The 18160-nt window shown below is 38.5% G+C and overlaps 1 protein-coding gene across 1 annotated transcript in view; it reads right to left on the bottom strand.

Annotated features, from left to right (window-relative positions):
* The window catches only part of MYOM1 (myomesin 1), a 143343-nt gene that overhangs the window by 22297 nt on the left and 102886 nt on the right, over positions 1 to 18160 (bottom strand). The window contains exons 22-26 of the mRNA XM_046671935.1: positions 17494 to 17608; positions 7682 to 7838; positions 6117 to 6223; positions 5949 to 5993; positions 532 to 668 (exon numbers count right to left, since the gene is read on the bottom strand). Of these exons, the coding sequence (XP_046527891.1) occupies positions 532 to 668; positions 5949 to 5993; positions 6117 to 6223; positions 7682 to 7838; positions 17494 to 17608 (561 nt within the window). The remainder of the gene's footprint in view (positions 1 to 531; positions 669 to 5948; positions 5994 to 6116; positions 6224 to 7681; positions 7839 to 17493; positions 17609 to 18160) is intronic.

The following is an 18160-nucleotide window of genomic DNA, read 5'->3' as shown; positions in this document are numbered from 1 at the left end:
AGTATACACCAATATGTACATCAAAAAGTTGTAAGAATTTGTGATTTGTCCTTTCTGAGTCTTTAAAGTTTTTTACAATAGGATGTATTACATTTTTAACCAGAAAAGCAATGAAAGATATTTTTACAGCATTTTTTCTGAGTCATTGGAACAATACAGGTGACTTCCTCCATATGAAGAACCAAGTCCCTGCTGGGGTTTCCGATGTGAGTGTGTGAGTTCAGGGAAGGCTGCTGTCGCCTGTGCTTTCTCCATGTTCACAGGTGAATATACTTCCTGATCTGCCTGCGACAATCTGGGTTTGTGACTGTTGCCCTGGAGAAATTACTACTAGCACCGTTTTTCATGCTCAAAAGTGTCCCAGTTTGGATATGATATAATCAATCTATATTTTCCTCTACATTTTTCACATGTGAAATGATTTAAACCACCCCCACCCCATGTCCAGTGGTTTTCATAACAACTTATCTGCATTCCAATCAGCACATTCTACAATGATACGTTTAGAAATCTAAAAAGTATAAAACCTACCGGCCCTTCAAAAATTTCCTTGTCACTAAATATGTAGTTGACTTTGGCGTTGCCAGATAGCTTCTCAGCCTGCATCCAAAACCGGACCTGGCCTTTCTCCAAAATTTCAACTGCCAACTCTGATTTAACTGGGACAGCTATGAAAAATAAAAATAGTAGTTATATTGGTAAACCAATTGTATCACTATAGATTTTTCCAACAAGTGAAAAAACACACAATCCAAATGGCGATGTAACACCTTGCTTCTTGCCAAGCCTGGAGGCAGTGAGAGTGTGGAGCATGATATTGAGTAACCAAGACCTGGGTTCTAATTTTGACTGTCACTTTGGGCAAGTCATTCACCTTCTCTGAGTGACAGATGTCTCAATTGTAAAAATGAGGAAGATGAACTTACCTCTAGGGGTCTTTCAGCTAACTTCTGTTAGCCGTTACTCTGGCTTTGGTTAGGTTTATTTAGAGACAATAACAAAGTGTGAAGAAAAGAGTCTTGGGCTGGGCCCAGGAGAGCTGAAGCCTAGTCCAATGTCACCTACTAGCAAACTGTGTGATATTAAGCAAGTCACTTCACATATCTGGGCTTCATTTGACTTGTTTATGAATGAATGGAATTGAACCGATGTCCTAATTGGCCAAGATATTTTCCAGCTCTGACAGTCTATGCTCTTCATTACTTCAAAATATTTGGAAAGGAGTTAAATTTGATTTTTGTTAACAATTTAACTTACTTTGGAGGTTCTTTAAATTGTTTTAAAAAAATGAATTTTATAAAAGCACTAATTTTGATTATATATCCACAAGATGAACTAGCTTGTCATTTGAACCCTACCCACCCCACTGGTATGCCAGTTCATTTAAGCTCTTAGACCAAGCAAAATTTTTCAGAGGTAAATAAGCGAGTCGCTATCGAGAAGCTATATTGAAATACAGCACGGCTTGCCTCACAAAGAAAGTTAAGGAACCATATGGTATCTCTGATTTACACCTGTATCACTTGAGCCATTTGAGTCTGAGTAAAATTTTAAAAGTTGGCTGACATCTCTCAAAACCAGTTTCTAAATTTCTTGTAACTTGAAAACGTTCTCTCCAAAGGCTCTTCCAACCAACGGGGCTGGGTCAGAGGTGGCTCCGGGGCATGCTCTCTGGAAAAGCGTGGTCGTTTCTCAAAGTTTGGTAGTCCTCGGCTTCCTTCAGGGAAAATCATCACCCTTTGCCTTCTCTATACTGTTCTTAAACCTATCTCAAAATTTCAGCACATGCTACATTTTAAACTTGTACCAAATGTACATTAATATTTCTTCGTATTTATCCTAAAACTACCCTTTCCAAGCTTTAAGAAATGCTTCTCATTTGCACTGTTCTATATTCACTGTAAAACTGAGTGATAGAATCATTTCAATGCAGAGATAAAGGAGCCTCAGACGTCATCTACGAGGGGGTCCCACGGTGGACAGGAGACCTCTGATGTCACAGCGTGATCTCTGACAGGTACCTCCTCCTGAAACCTTGTGTTCCTCACTTGCTAATACGGATATTATCTGCCTCCAAGGCCACCAAGAAGAGTGAATATAGTACCAGAATACACTAAGACAATGTGGATAATGACTCAAGAAAGGTTAGTTGTCTTCCTCCCCTAGTTATACTGATGACAAAATTGAACCCGAGGAAAGGTTAGTCATGCATCTGGGTAGCAGATCTGAGACCAGGGTTATTCCCTCTATTCTGTGCTCCTCTTGGTCCCAGCTGTCTACTCTGAAGAACACTAGTGGTTTTCCAGTGTGAGCATGTCTGAGTAAAGCAGGTCATGGACAGACCCCAGGGTGGTGAGAGCAGAGGCTAAGCTTTCTCTCTTTAGGATGCTCCTGCTTGCTACAAGTAAGTCTTGAGGGGAGTGGAAAGTAGAATCTCATCTAGAAAAGTCTGGAGACCTCATTCTGGGGTATCTAAATACATGAGTGATACAGTTACCTAAAAGGGCCAGAGTGGTGATGGAGGGGCAGGGGCATGACCTCCTGGAAGCTTCCAGCTGCCTTAATGTTCACCATCCTGTCTGAGTAAGGAACATTGTTTAGGGAACGCTGCCCACCAGGAATCACCACAGAGGGTGTGGTGACAAACAACAGGTGCACACACAGAAACAGCCTATGCTCTGGTTAGTGTCAGACCACCTGGGCTGAACCCCAGGTACCAGCTGTGTATACATCCGGTCTAGCTATTTAAATTTTCTGGGCCCCACATTCTTCATCTCTAAAATTAAATCACCATAGTACTGACCCTTTTAAGGTCATTGTGGAGTTTAAATAACATATCCCATTTAAGCACCCTATAAATAGACTGTCATATAATAAGTGCTCTATAAATTTGGGTCTTAATATTTTGGTACCTCTTTCCTCCTCCAATTGCTTCAAAAACATCATATAACTACCAGTTGTAAATATAATATATTGGCACCTAAGAGGACATACCAAATAGATATAATTTATGTATATGTGCTGTGTATATCTGCACAGATAGAGTATATGTCTGCAAGTGGGATAATAACCAATGTCTACAAATGAAGAGACATGCAGGATGTTGACAATACCAAAGTATACCTCCCACCATCCCCCTCAAAGTACCTTGAGATCTTGAGAGAATAAATATAAATGCAAATAAGCTGCCTTTCTACACTGCAATTCAGTATCAACACTGGCAAGACAGGCTAGGCTATTTTCTATTTTTAGCTTAATGTATTTTTATTTTTTCCTTCTTCTCAGCCCTAAATTTCTTTAGGCTCTTTGCTCTGGCAGTTAATTTGCTCCAGCAAAATACGTTATTTGTAGGTTTAAGGCATATGTTTAGAGGTTTTCAAAATATTTTTGAAAACAGCTTAAAATAGAAGAATTTACTGTGCCAAGGGATAAAGGAACACTATACTCTTTATTACGCTCTAGAAGAAATGAGACCATTTAAAACCTTAAAAAAGCTCAAAGAAAATGAATTATGTGTCAACATTTACTAAGAAGAAGCAAGTATAAATTGAGAAATTAGTTACGCTGCTTCGACCCTATCATCAGATCTCTGACATATTCATGAGTAACCTGGCGGATTTGGAGCTATAATGTTTAAAATGCTGCTCCAGTGGGCTGACGAGAACTCCCTTGGGTTAGGAGGTTTGATACTTGCACGTCAGAGTTTTTAACACCTTCCGGGTTCTCTCTCTGCACCCACTTCAACACCACACCAGGTCTCTAATAAAAGGGCACCTGAGGGCCAGCCCAGTGGCGCACCGGTTAAGTTTGCACATTCTGCTTTGGCGGCCCAGGGTTTGTTGGTTCGGATCCTGGATGTAGACACGGCACTGCTTGGCAAGCCATGCTGTGGTAGGTGTCCCACATAAAATAGAGGAAGATGGGCACGGATGTTGGCTCAGGGCCAGCCTTCCTCAGCAAAAAAGAGGAGGATTAGTAGCAAATGTTAGCTCAGAGCTAATCTTCCTCAAAAAAAAAAAGGGGGGGGGGCACCTGACTTTGCTGCTTCCCTCTCTCCTAGAACCAATAACTAGAGTGCTTATGTCTATGAAAAATAAAATGTCTCAGCATAAATGACAGTGACATCCGGCAATTACTATCTCCAAGGCCGTATGATCACTGAATTTCAGGGAGGCTTGGGCACATTTCCAACTCAACAGTAACACTCCATTTTTCTCTCATTTCCATCCTTTCAGCTAAATATAAATGTTTTTTGGACTAGCTGTTGCCTAGAAACTTTGTCAACGTTTATTGTCTGACTGACTAGATTAACGGATGCGGCCGTTTCTCTCCATTTCTACCAACGTTCGAGAGTAGACGGTGCAAACATTAGGGGGTTCTGCCTGTCTATTCGAGCTCTGGCTGTGTTCAGTACAGTGACCCTCTCCCCCACCCCCTACCTCACAGCCCGGGGAACATGAAGGGAGAGCATCCTCTGTGGCCTGCAGACAGCTCTCCTGCAAATGCGTTTTTCTAGGATGACTGTTCTGTTTTGATTAATGTTTATATTTTTCCTGAAGAGTTCAAGGATCAATCAATACCTTGGTGATTATCTCTCACAGCATCTCTATGTGGTAGGTGCTATAAACTATTACAACAGCCATTTCTAGAAAAGAAACCAAGGCACAGGGAAATTGAAATCAGTTGCCTAGGTTCACAGAGTGGGTCAAAATACAGAACAAGGAAAGTCTAGGCCAAACCTCTACCTTTCATATAATCAAAAAAAAACTTTTAAGGACACATGGTATTCCTTTTCTAGTTTTATGGTGAATAAGCACACAGATGAGAAATGGCTGTCCCCTAGATTTCCGAAATTCTGCATTCTACATTCATACCCCATAGGCACCCCACTGTGCTGCTTTGCTGAACGAATTTGGTTTCGAGAACATTACAGCTGAGGTCAATAGTCACTAATACTCAGCCCCACAATCAAACAAGCATTCCTTGGGAATGGAAGAGAAGTCAGGCAATTGGTTCTAGAGTAGTGTTTATTTTTAATCACAGCCTCTGTTGAGAATTTCAGGAAAGCCAGAGGCCATTCTCCCTAGAAAAATGCACATGTACAAATATACAAAGTTTTGGCTATAGTCTGGAGTCAGGGTATATTTTCATGGGTTTCTGAAACTCCTGTATTAGTGAAGGAGTTATATTTTAGGGATTAAGAAGTGAAAAAAAATTCTTGATTTAAAAGAATAAGTGCGTGCTATCACTTTCTATTTGTTTTCTCTAGGGTATGACTTTCTGGATAATCCACTACTTTGGCCAATAGGTAGCAATGGCACAAGATCTTATCAGACCAGTGGAACTTTCCGAGAGTCATTTCAGACTTCTTTCTCTCTTTTTTAGTTTTCAACTGTGAAATTTAATCCTTTATGTGGAAAGCGCTTTATTAAAGGGTTTATAGATACTTCAGAGAAATTCTTTTTTTGACCGAGGCATCTTTAGCTTATTTTCCAGGAATTTAAAATGGCAGGCAATATCTTCAGATTGTCTTTATTTAGAGGTATGATTCTTCTACTAAGCATTAACATTAAATTACTTAGTAAGAGATTTTTTGCCTAAAAGGCATACAAATAATGTATCTGGAAGATATATATATAAAATATGATTCCAAAATATGTAGGCAAAAAGTGAAGAAACTTAATTACTCAGCTGTTACACGTATATAACCTGACATCTCTCTATGATGGGATATATTTTCTATGTTAGTATTCTTTGTATCTCTTGAAAACAATGGTAAAGATAAAAGCAGTGCTTCTAGAAAGTGCACCTGTAGCTCCCAGTGTATGTTCCATTACATGTTCTCAAGAGCCTCTTCTCCCAATCCTGTCAGAGTTGTCATCTGACCTATTCTAGAAGTTGCCACCTAGTAGGATTGCTAAACTCTTGACTGTATTGTGGACACTTACTTGGGAACTTGTGTTCTTGGCTGAGAGCAAGTAAACGTTTCAACTCTGTAGGGAGAAAAAGAGAACAATTAAACCTTAAGCTACTAAAACAAAAGTCATTTGATCCTAGAGAATAGTTGAGAAATCAAAACAGCATTAGACTTGTGAATGAACTGATTTTAAACTTACCTTCCTCATCTATCAAGTAGCTTGACGCTATTCCATCAGTGTTTGTTACATCGCAGGAGTAAATGCCCAAGTCTTCCGTCCCAAGGTCTTTGAAGGTCATTTTCGTCCTTCAGAAACAGAATATTTTTATAGGAAATGAGGCTGTGTGAGGTCTGTGGACCTGTGCCCTGCCCTGTCTCTAGGCATTTGCACATGCTACTCCCTTCATTTGGAGCACTTGCTCCTATCTGGCTTGCTGATCTACTGCTACTCCTTCGTGCTGCTTCTGGGAAGACTTTCCTGACCTGCTCCTAGGGAGTGATGGTGATGGGAGAGGGGAGCTGGCACAAATCTCCCATCTCCAAGCTTTGTTGCATATTTTTAGCTGATCAGCCCTCGCTGGGGAGCCTGAAAATTTTTCGCCCTACAGGGCAGAACTTGCTGTTAGCCATTCCAGGTGCCTCTTTTATGTCATCCTCTGCACTTCCCTTTTTTGAGCTTATCATACTGCATTGCTTTTGCTTATTTCATTATCTGTATGCCTCCACTGTGTGCCTTTAGGGACAAGATCTGTTTGGTCTAGTTCACTGTGTTTTCTAACTTTGGTAAGTCATATTGCTAGTCAGTGTCTAAGTTCAGCCAAACATTTCAATATTAGTCAAGTGCACAAACTGGAAGAAAAATTTATTGTTTGATTGTCTTTTCTCTGACCAAATTTATGTTTTACTTCAAGGACTTGACAGCATAGTGACAGTAAAACATCTTTTAATTATATTCAGTATTTCCTTGCCATTCTTCAACAAAATTACTATTTCTTTCTTTTATTTTTGAGATATATTGAGCTTCTTTGTAACAGAAATAATATTTAGGAATATTTTGTTTTGCCAAATACAATCCAATATGGTTGACACTATAAAGATATAAAGCTTGATAAGTAAGGCAAGGTGAAAAGAAAACTCAGAATCTTGGGGCTGAAAGGAGGTAACAGATGATAAAATTAATCCCCTTCACTCTCTCCCATTTTATAGAAAAAGAAACCCAAAGTCTATGAAGTTAAAAGCTTCCCCAGGTCCCATAGCACTGCTGGCAGAGCTGGGACTAGAACTCAGCTACTCTATGCTTCCCATATAGAGTTCTTTCAAGGGCATTATTGTGTCACTCATACGTGGTGTCGAGAAAAGCAGAACAGATTATACCTAATCCATTTAATTTACCACAACTTGAAGGAGCAATTGGCAAGTTCTTCCTTATTCCCTCCCCATAACCACCCTTTCCATTATTTTAAGATTTAAAAATTTTGTAGAATAATGAGAATCATCTTTAAAGCTCACTTTTATGTCAATCAAAACTTTTCTAACATCATAAGATAATATACGAGAAAGCACTTTAAATGAAGTAATGAGAAAAGTACTTTACAAGGATTATTTTTTAAGGTTTATACTGGTTATTACTTTTTATATTACCAGATATAAAATATGTGTGATTTCATCCTCTTAAACCAAGTATTTGAAATGGAAAGCAAAGAGCTTACTTCATCCTTCTATCATGAAAAGGAAACCCATTATTTTGATTGAAACTGTCCGTACTTGTTGCCTTTGCTTTCAACTTCTAATCGTGGGGAGTCTTCAGTGGATACATAATCTTTGGACCAGGTGAACTCAGAATTTGGAGCCATCTGATCACATTCGAAGTTCAGGGAAATGATTCCATCATCATCCACGCTTACAACGACCTCCTTGGTTCCTAGAAGATCAAAAATGAGGCGCTGATATTTCCTGGTAAATATCAACCAACTAAGAATTCCTTACCTCGGGATCCTTTACTCTAGCCTTAAAGCAGGGCCTTGAGCTTGTGCAAGGGAAAAGCCTCAATTGCTCACTACGACTGACAATCCTGCTCTACTATTCAACTTGTATACTGTAACATGGAATTAAAAGAACGTGCCATGTTTCTTAGATAGAGCCAACACCATGGACAGTATTGTTTGTTCAGGGCTGAATAAAAATTAGTTGACATGACTGATGATTCAGTATGGGTGTGGGTTGATCATAAAAAAGAGGGACAGGGCAGTCTTAGGAAAAAAGAAAATTGAATGGTCATTATCAGACCTAATTCACGACTTTTGCTTCAATAACACCCATATCCAACTAGTCATCAGGAAAGGATAGATAAGCAATTAAGAAACCAAAGGGAAATTGAAGAGGAGAAAGTAGAGGTAATAAGAATTGTCTATATTCACATGTTCAAGTTGGTAAATCATTTAAGAATGGAGAAATAGATGGAAACGTGTTCTGCTGATGAGAACCAATCTAAAGATGCCCCTCTAGATTAGAACAATTGCAACCCAGAAACGATTGCTATTGAACTGTATGGAAACTTAAATGGAAATGAATTTCAAGAGATCCAGATATTTGAAGAAGATTTGTATTTGTATTTTAAAATAAAACAATTCAGTTAATGTTCTGAGTTCTGTTATTTTTGAGAGTTATAAAAAATTGCACCTGAACCAGCCCTGATGGCCTAGTGGTTAAAGTTTGGCACACTCTGCTCTGGCGGCCCAGGTTTGGTTCCTTGGGTGCAGAACACCACCACTCATCTGTCAGTAGCCATGCTGTGGCAGTGGCTCACATAGAAGAACTAGAAGGACTCACAACTAAAATATACAACTATGTGCTGGGGCTTTGGGGAGAAAAAAAAAAGCGAGGGGAAGGTTGGCAACAGATGTTAGCTCAGAGTGAATCTTCCTCAGCAAAAAAAATTTTTAAATTGCACCTACATCTGGAAACAGCAATTCAAAGCGAGTTTGTAACAGCATATAAAATGTTCACATCTACCCCTAAATCCAGTTTGAAAGACAAAGTGCTCTGCTCAAACTGGCATGCATTCAACTACCAGTCTAAACTTGGTTTATTTCCACACATTATGCGAAATCTCAGAAAGGTGCAGCTTTCTTTTTAAAAATGCAGAAAAACTCTTCCAATGGATACTTCCCAAGGGATTGAAGTTTTTCTCTCTAGATTGTACTGTAAAAAGCCAGCATGCTGGCCTACTGTCCAATAAAACTTGTCAGGCGAAAAAAATTGTAACACTTCACTCAGGGAAAGGCCAAAAGAAAACGAGCGCTCAAATAGTGAGCAGTGACACGTGAGACTTGGTTCCTAAGCCTGGCGGTTGATCTAATTCATGTCCTTATTGATGGAAGTGTGTGCTTCAATTATAAACTTCCAAAAAGTGATTTTTAACACATGGAAAGCATAGAGAAGACTCGTTCTAGGAGATTTTTTAAAAACAAAGGGATATTTTCATATTTAGCATAAAATATAGATAAAAGGAAATAATAATCAATTAAAGACTTAATTGCTCCTTCAGAGAAATGTCTACCCTGTATGACTTTTAAAGGGCTGTGCCTAGTCCATTGGAAGTTGCAGACCATGTTTTCTTTCTATTCCCAATAGCACATGACTAATCCTCACAATCCATTGCTGTATGAAACACAGTGAACACATGCTCTTATTAAAACTTAAGAAAAGACTAACACCTAAGCAAGCTGAGGCTTAGACAGTGTTCCCATACACAATTAGCTTGGCTGAGTCACCGAGAGAAGACAGCTCACAAATTGTCTGTATATCTGTATTGTTATGAAGAGGAAAGAATAGAAGTGATGGAAGTTGACTAAACCTTTCTTGCTATTTGCATAATATCTATTTTGGAGGCATGACAGTTGTTCATATTAATCACTCACTGTCTTATCTGTAATACCTTTTAAAAGGAAGTGAATCAATCATCTTTATGTTTATTTATTAAAGGTATGACTCAAATTTACAACAGAAAAAATATTGCTTAGGTTAAGAATCTTGATGTTTTTACTAAAGTGAAAGATTTGACTTTTCTGCAAAGGAGTCACGAAACAGGAAGAACATGAATAATAGAATTAGCTTAGCCTTTCTCTCAACTCCATAGATAACCTTTGTGCTGTAACACTTCACCAATTTGGAACTGTGCCCAAAACCAAGAAGTAAGGAAAACAAGCCTCTAAGAGCCAGTGCTGACGTGACAAAGTCCACACGCTAGTATTCCTGGACACTCACTGGAGAATTCCATAGACCGTCACTTGGAATGCATTTATACTTAGCTTGAGATGATTCTAATAAGCCTAGTTGGTTGGTTTCTCTCAGTAGATTAAACCAAAAAAAAGAGAGGGAAGTAAGAAGCTACTATCAACAAGCACACTGAGAATAAGGAAAATGACAGCAGGAGAGGAGGCAGAAAATGAAAAAGCAGGCACAAAGACATTATTTAGTAAAGGGACAGATGGCTCCTCACCCCAGAAGATATCACTGTACAATACATAAGGTTGATACTTATGATGTGAATCACAGAGGAAAAGATAAATAAGATTAAGTATACTGCATTTGAGAAGGTTGAAAAGTATGTACTGAAGTGTGTAATCTATTTTATGAGAATTTTCATCAGCCTTAAAGTGAAATTTTAAAGTATTGATGCTCAGGCAGGAAATTCTCAGGTAAATGGAACAACTAGGTATTTAAAACAATTTGTTCAAGTTTCTGAATGGCCAAATTTGGCTCCAAACCAAGCAACTTGGAGAATAGGAAAACCCTGCTTAGTTGCTGTTTCAATTGCCTCAGTTACTGAAAGAAGAATATAGAGCTGTCTCATTGAATTACTCTGGAAAAGCAATTTTTGTAAAGTACTTGGAGAACAAAAGATGTTATTTTTAAGTCCCAGGCAATATATGTGTTTTCACCTGAACCTGTGAGTCTTACATCACTATGTTATAGCTGGGTCCTAATGTAACAAATATAAAAATTTTTACTTTTAGAAAAGAAAGTGGTAGTTTTTTTAAAGTCTTAGGATAAAATCTGAAATTAAGTAATTGTCTGGAGAGACCAAATAAAAAGTAGGGATTAGATGTAATGTCAACTAGTGTCTGAGAGAGTTTTCCTCATCTGTGAAACTTTCCCTGATGAACCATGTCAAATCAGCACGTATCTGTAGACAATATCTGCAGTGGGTAGAAAAGAGAGGCATGAACATTTCTTCCATTTATGCACATAATTGTGGCGATGATGGGCGCTATTGGTTGACTTATTCAAATAAAGGGAAAAAATTAAAAAATAATCAAAACTATATTTGACACTTCAGTTTTAAAAATCAAATGAGTATTTGATTAGATTTTCATTTTTCAAAAAGTTGCACTGGTTGTTTATTTTATCAAGAATAGGGTTAAATTCTACAAGGGCTGGGATTTTGTCTTCCATATTTATTTGTACCAGAGACTGGACTGAAAAAAATAGATGTTAAAGACAAATGTCAGCTTAGAATTGCAATGTGTATTTTATTGGAACTTGTCTTATGAAAGCTTACACATAACACCAATATTCTGATAAGCAGACAAGATGAAATAAAAGTACCAAAAAAGAAAACACCCTAGTTGCAGTGAGTTTTCTACTAAATTTTGTAGAACTCAGAATCCAAAGCTTGATCTCCTCCCTGACATATCAATGATGCTGTCAACAGGCTGAAAGTGTCACTCTAAAAGTAACCACAATTTCAAGCATTTGAAAAATCACATTCACTGAACATAATTCAAAGACTAGTTATTTAAGCATATTTCTTCAGCTCACTAACAATTCCCATTAGAAAATAATGTTTAGTCAACATAATATTGCAAGAAAAAAATTCAGTTTAAACAATATCACTGTGGAAATATGACAAGGTTATTGACTTAAAATGATCAGTGCAATAAGTTACAGCTTGTCCCTTATTTGTCACATGAATTACAATGCTGATGCTATCACACTCCTTCAATATGGCTTTGCAAATTCAAAGCCTTCTGTTACTGTTTAGTTTTAATTTAATTTATTAACATAGTTCTTTGAATAAAGGTGTTTTAAAGAGTGACTTAGTAGACCAAGTATTTTACAATAATACCAATAAAGGGAATTTGAATTGAAGTTGCCTTTGGAAAAAAAGGTAGACTCTTCCTGCATTCTGGGTTTACAAATAGAGAAAAAGGTGTTTTTGGAAAATACTTTAAAGACTACTTAGGACAACAAAGAGTAAATGTGAGGAGTTTAAAACAAAAGACATCTCTCGGAAAGTTAAAAGTGGACAAAACAATTAAAAAACAAGCTCAGGGTTTCTTATATCTGAAAAGGAAGGACATGTTGGATTGTAGATCTTTGTATAATAAAGGAAGTAAATATGCTAATCTGGAAGGGCCAGTTTTTCCACATATTAAAATCTAAGAGGAATTAACAGCGGAATTCCCTAAATAAGTGGGTCCCGGATACACTGTGGGCAAAAAATTCTACTGCAATTTTACAAAAGATATATGACATTCAGATGGATGATTCTTTTTATAAATGCTCCAGGAAAACCAAGCACAATGTAATGAGAGCGCTTATAAAAGGCCCCAGGCTAATCCCCAGGACAATGCCTGTGGAGATGAACCTGGTGCAGTGTCAGAGTAAAAAGGTGTAGCTACAACATCCTCAGATTTTCTTTTTAGAGTCTTCCACAGCCTGAGTTTTTGCCAAGCACTGAGCTGCTGTAAATTCATGGTTCAACTCATAAATGTCTAAAGAGCCACATTCTCTAAAGTTAATTAATGTACGATCAAATTGGTTCAGATACTTAACCAGCAGACAGCAAGTTTGATGTTCTGCTGTCAAAATAAAGGAATCCCTGTGGACATTCTCATCTGGATGAAAGGCCATCCCACCTTTCCACAGAGTTGTGCTGGAAAAGTGGACCAAAATTTGTCAGGACTTAGAGAACGACCTTTGAATCTGCTCAAGAACATGAAGAATTCAGCTAAGAGCACAAGAGATTTAGCTATAGAAAGTGATAGAGATTATTTTGGTCTGAAAAGGATTTAAGAAGAGTTGTCTCTAGTCAGCTGCCTCAACCCTAAACAAATCCTTAATATGGACACAGAGAAATACTGGATTGTGTGGAATGGCATTTTAATGGTCCCTACAGGCTTGCTCCTACCCCTAGTACTGAACGGATTAAGGTATGGCCCAGAGCTAAAATGAACTATTTGGAAATTAACTTGGTCCCACTTCTCTCTCCCCTCCAAAAAATGATTTTTTAAAAAAGGATGAAATTTAAAAGCTGAAATTAAATTACAGTAAACTGTTCATCTTCCCAGACATTTCGTAATCTGATATGAGAATTCTTTCTCATATAATTTGGTTTTTTGCATCAGCATTAATAGATCACTTTTTATTGCTATGGAAGATTCACCCTGAGCTAACATCCGTGCCATTCTCTGTTTTGTTGGTAGATCGCTGCCACAGCATGGCTGCCGACAAGTGGTGTAGGTTCACGCCTGGGAAGTGAACCTGGGCTGCTGAATAGAGCACGTGGAACTTCACCCCCAGGCCACGGGGCTGGCCCTAGATCACTTTTATAAGCTCTAATTATTTATCCTTCTCCATTGTGCATGCATGCATGCCAGCGTGATGTTTAAAAACTGGAGACTGGGACAGAATAGAAGCAGATCGAAGTGAATTAATGTAATCGGTCACGTTTGGACTGAGCTCCTCTGTGTTTAACACGAGGACTGCTGGCTGATCCACTACTGTGGTGTCCACATCCAGCCCCCGTTGAGCCTCTCTCTCAGCTCACCCTTCACAGCCAGGGCGTTCATTATGAGATATCTAGAGTTAAGCGTACATGCTTTGGTTATAAAACAGTTACATTCACTGGCCAAAACATGGTAGTCGTTCATTATTATTTGCATTTAATAAATGACTACTCTACACTAGGTACTAGACTCTTGGCATATAGAGAGAAAAGACACAGTTCCTATTTTGAAGGAGCCCACAGTCTAATGCACAGTTCACAAGCCTGGTTTCACACACATTACCCAAGGAGCTAGACAAACAAACAAAAATGAACCTATGCCGAGGCTCCATCCTGGAGGTTCTGATTTAATCGGTCTAGAGTGGAGTCAGTATTTTCAAAAAGTCCCTGGCATGATTCTAATGTACAGCCAAGGTTGAGAACTACTGTTCTAATGGGTGAAGGAGAACAGTTAGTAAGCAAATACAAGTGTAGTTTTCCAAGTTAGCCAGTTAAGCTGATCTTTAATAGTCAGCCTGGCTTCCTGCTTCAGATCCTTCGAGACTCCACCACTAGGCCACTGAGCATACATTTGCATTCTCAGCCCTACCAGGTTCTACCACCAGCCAATTTTCAGAAACTGGGATTGGTTAGTAGGTCATCAATTTAATCCCAGCTCATTCTTCCTTCCGGTGCTGTGTGCTAACCTGCCTTGCTCCTAGTGACCAAGTCCTAACTTCTAGCAACCCAGTTCCTGCTTGGGATTCTGCCTCATGTCGGGGTTCTCCTGCCCATCACCTGAATTCTCCTGCCTCCTGCTAGGTCTCTGGTCAGACTACCTGCAGCCTGTACCGCCAGTTATTTGTTGCCCTCCAGATCACCTGCCACACCTTGGCAGGTCTCTCTCTTGTCTCTGTCTGATCTGGCTCACCTTGCCTCCACTTATACCCCAGGCCTGATGCAATCAACACAGACACTGTTGGAAAAATATCAAATATCAAGAATAGAAGTGTCTTTTATGTACCAACAAATCTACACTAAATATTTTGCAGCATATTCTTATAGGCTTTTTTAGCTAATACATTTCTTGGCAAAGTACAACATATTTAGTTCATTTTCTGGATCCTCATTACCAGCATGATTAGACTTTGTGGCAGTGCCGATGGCATTAGACATCTGCTTGCATATCCATCGACTTTAAAGGGAGACTAGCGATCCTACGAATGCTGGTGGATTAGGTTAACTTTTAACTGGAATTCAAATTACACTTGAGGTATCTTGTTAGATGTATTTGAGGTTTGCTGTTACATGATAAGCTTTATTTTCTACCTGAAATTTTAATAATGCATTCCAAAAGACCTTGTTCTTCTGAAAGAGAAATCCAGTTTCACATTCTGAATCTTGAAATTGATAACATGGCTCCCTACCCGTGCCCTATCCATTCTAACATAAAATAAATATCTGGGTAAAAGTGAAATATTTGTATTTAACAAAATTAATAAATATAGACAACCTTAGGCTACATATAAATTTTTATAGGGACTTATAAAACCTTAAAACCTAGTTTATAGCCTATTTCCTACACACATGTATCATAGCTCTCATTATATCATGTTGTAAACTCTGGCTTTTCCACTAGATTGTAAGCCTGGTATGCAGTGATGATGTCATATTATTCTACTCCTGGTGCCCATACAGCACCTGGCGTATAGTAGGTGCTTAAGAAATACATATTGAAAGAACGAATGTGCCTGTTGCATATGGAACAAGTCCAAGAGTCTCCTGGGTTTTGGAGCTCCTTCATGACAAAGCATTTGGACTTTGTGCATCCTGGGATTCTTTCCTAGGCTGTGAGCCAGTAAATGGGTTAATCTGGTATAGTTAGTGTATCGATGTTTGCAGCTCTTGTTTGTAGCTATATTTTGGGAATGGAATGGCTACAAAAATGACTTTGGTGCCTTATTCCAAATTAGTGAAATAAAACTCTTGCCGAGTCGCTCACCAGGAGATCCTTTTCTGGTGGTAAAATTTCCATAGTGATGGCTTTATTAATGTCATGCCTGGCCACCTGCCATTCTGAGGCTATTGATGAGAAAATAAGAAATCAATTTAAGCTTTCTTTAGTCAATCAGATTTGAAATCCACTGCTTACATGGTGCTTTTAACTTATCAATGGCTAGGTTAAGAGTTTACTTTTATAGTAATCTAAGTGTTGTTCTTACAAGGGTAGACTCTGCAGTTGGGTGCCTTTGCATGTCCATTTGGCACCTTTTATTTCCTCTCAGTTGGCAACTGAGGGGTCTGATTTCTATAGGAATATGTGTCCTGGTGTCTTCGTGTGGTATCATTGACCTGGCATATATGTTCCCAGCACTTTTTTGTTTTCTCATGAAATTTTGCAAAGGGTACTCATATGAGATGTGGTACTCTCTCCAGACACCTGCCACACTTTTGTATAAGGTCACTTTAGTCACATCCAGGTCTTAGAGGGTAATTATAAGAGTAGTTGAAAGCAGGTTATGAAGTAATAGCGTGAAAAGGGCAGATATTTCCTCAAAGGGTATATTTGATATACTTTTCAGGTAACACGTAGAGAGAGCAGAGTTTTCTATGTTTACATTCTTTTCTCATCATAAAAATAAATATTATGTATCTGCTCTTTGTTTATTTTAATCTTGAAATAGGGGTGGATTAAAGTGAAAGTGCTTGGACTAGAATGAATATAAATTTAAAGTGACTGGTTAATACTTTTTCATCCTCTCTTGTTTCCAGTGATTTCTTTTATGCAACTTTTATGAAATAAAATATATGACAACTTTGAAAAGGGATAGAGAGTAAATGACAAAATGAATTATTATATAATGGTCTGAAACTGTTTGTGCAGTGAACACTGTAAACTTTGTTCTTGTAACAAAAGGGACGACTGTCTTCCTTAGTCCAATCATGGCATCTCTTGAAAATGGGAATTGAGAGCAGCCCCAGCTGTATAGATCATTCATTTAGGACCGCTGTTAGTTTAACCCAGGGGTCAGCAAACTATGGCCCGTGGGCTAAATTTGCCCCATTGCCTCTTTTTGTATAGCCTGCAAACTAAGAATGGTTTTTACATTTTTAAAAAAACAAAAAACCCTTAATATTTCAAGATATAAAAATTACTTAAGATTCAAATTTTATACTACATATAATATATAATGCATATAACATGCACAGTAAAGTTTTATTGGAACACAGACACGCTCTCTAGTTTATGTATTGTTGATGGCTGCTTTTGCGCCACGGCAGAGGTGAATATTGAGACAGGGACCATGCGGCCATAAACTCAAAAATGTTTACTATCTGGCCCTTGATAGAAAAAGTTTGCTGACCCCTGGTTTAACTTAATAGCTACAATTACATAAATTCTACTTTTGTTTAAGGATCACGTTTGCTAACTGGGCTATTCCAGATTCCCCTATGACTGGGAAAATATTTTTACGTACTTAATGGCCTCAGTATAATAAGAATAATGTCCCAGGAATGTATGCTTGAAACAGTTGGTCCAGGAAGCATAATTTGGTCAAGAACGTCCCCGATTTTAGAGATGAACCAGAATAGCCCTGGACCACTTCAAACCTAGCTCACCCCTGTCCTGAGGTGCCTGTGATTCAGTAAATGATTATCATGTCCTAAGGTCATACTTATCAATTACGCAGATAGCGTACATCAATAATTTTGAAAATGAGGAAAAGCATAGAAAGTAAGGTTGAATGTTACTTTGGTATCTTACACAAATGAGATTACTTTTAATGAAAAAGCAAAAGCCCACCTGGACGAGTTTCTGCCACAACAGGCCCAGCAAGGTCAGACGGCTTCCCGACTCCAGTCAGGTTTATGGCTCGAACACGGAACACGTAGCTTTCACCCTCTTTGAGGCCTTGCACCTGGAAGAAGAGGTATGAAAGTGATGGGCGATGGTATCGTTTAAACGGAAGTGCTCTTCCTCTGTAATAAGGACTTAGTTACAGAGCACAAAGGGCGCGGGACTTAAGTCTGAACCTGATTCTATCAAAGACTAAATGTGTGGCTTTAGCTTTAGACTTTCTTCTCTCTGGGACACCTGTAAGTACACAAGGGCTTTCGAAGATCTCTTGCAACTCAGGCGTTCTCTCTTCTTTGGATAATTTGATAGCCACCAGCATCAGAAATAAAGAGAGTGGTATAGGTGTACTTTCAAGGAGTTGGCCACCTATTCTCTGGTCAAAAAGACAAAATGCAAAGTGCTCACAAGAGCATAGATGCTGCCTTTTTGGTCTGATCCTCTTGAGACATTCTGTGAATAATTTCTGATAAAAGTCCTGGCGAGGGAGGGGAATTACAAGCATGGACCATGGATGCTTTCCATTTGTTTAAAAGCATGTTGAAGCACTAGAGCAAAAACAAAAAGTGTCCCTATAAATTTAATATGGCTATTTCTCACTAAATAGACAAGCAAT

Source organism: Equus quagga, chromosome 9 (assembly GCF_021613505.1).
Source record: "Equus quagga isolate Etosha38 chromosome 9, UCLA_HA_Equagga_1.0, whole genome shotgun sequence".
In the NCBI taxonomy this organism is placed as follows: Eukaryota; Metazoa; Chordata; class Mammalia; order Perissodactyla; family Equidae; genus Equus; species Equus quagga.
This window is presented reverse-complemented; position numbering and strand designations above follow the sequence as displayed.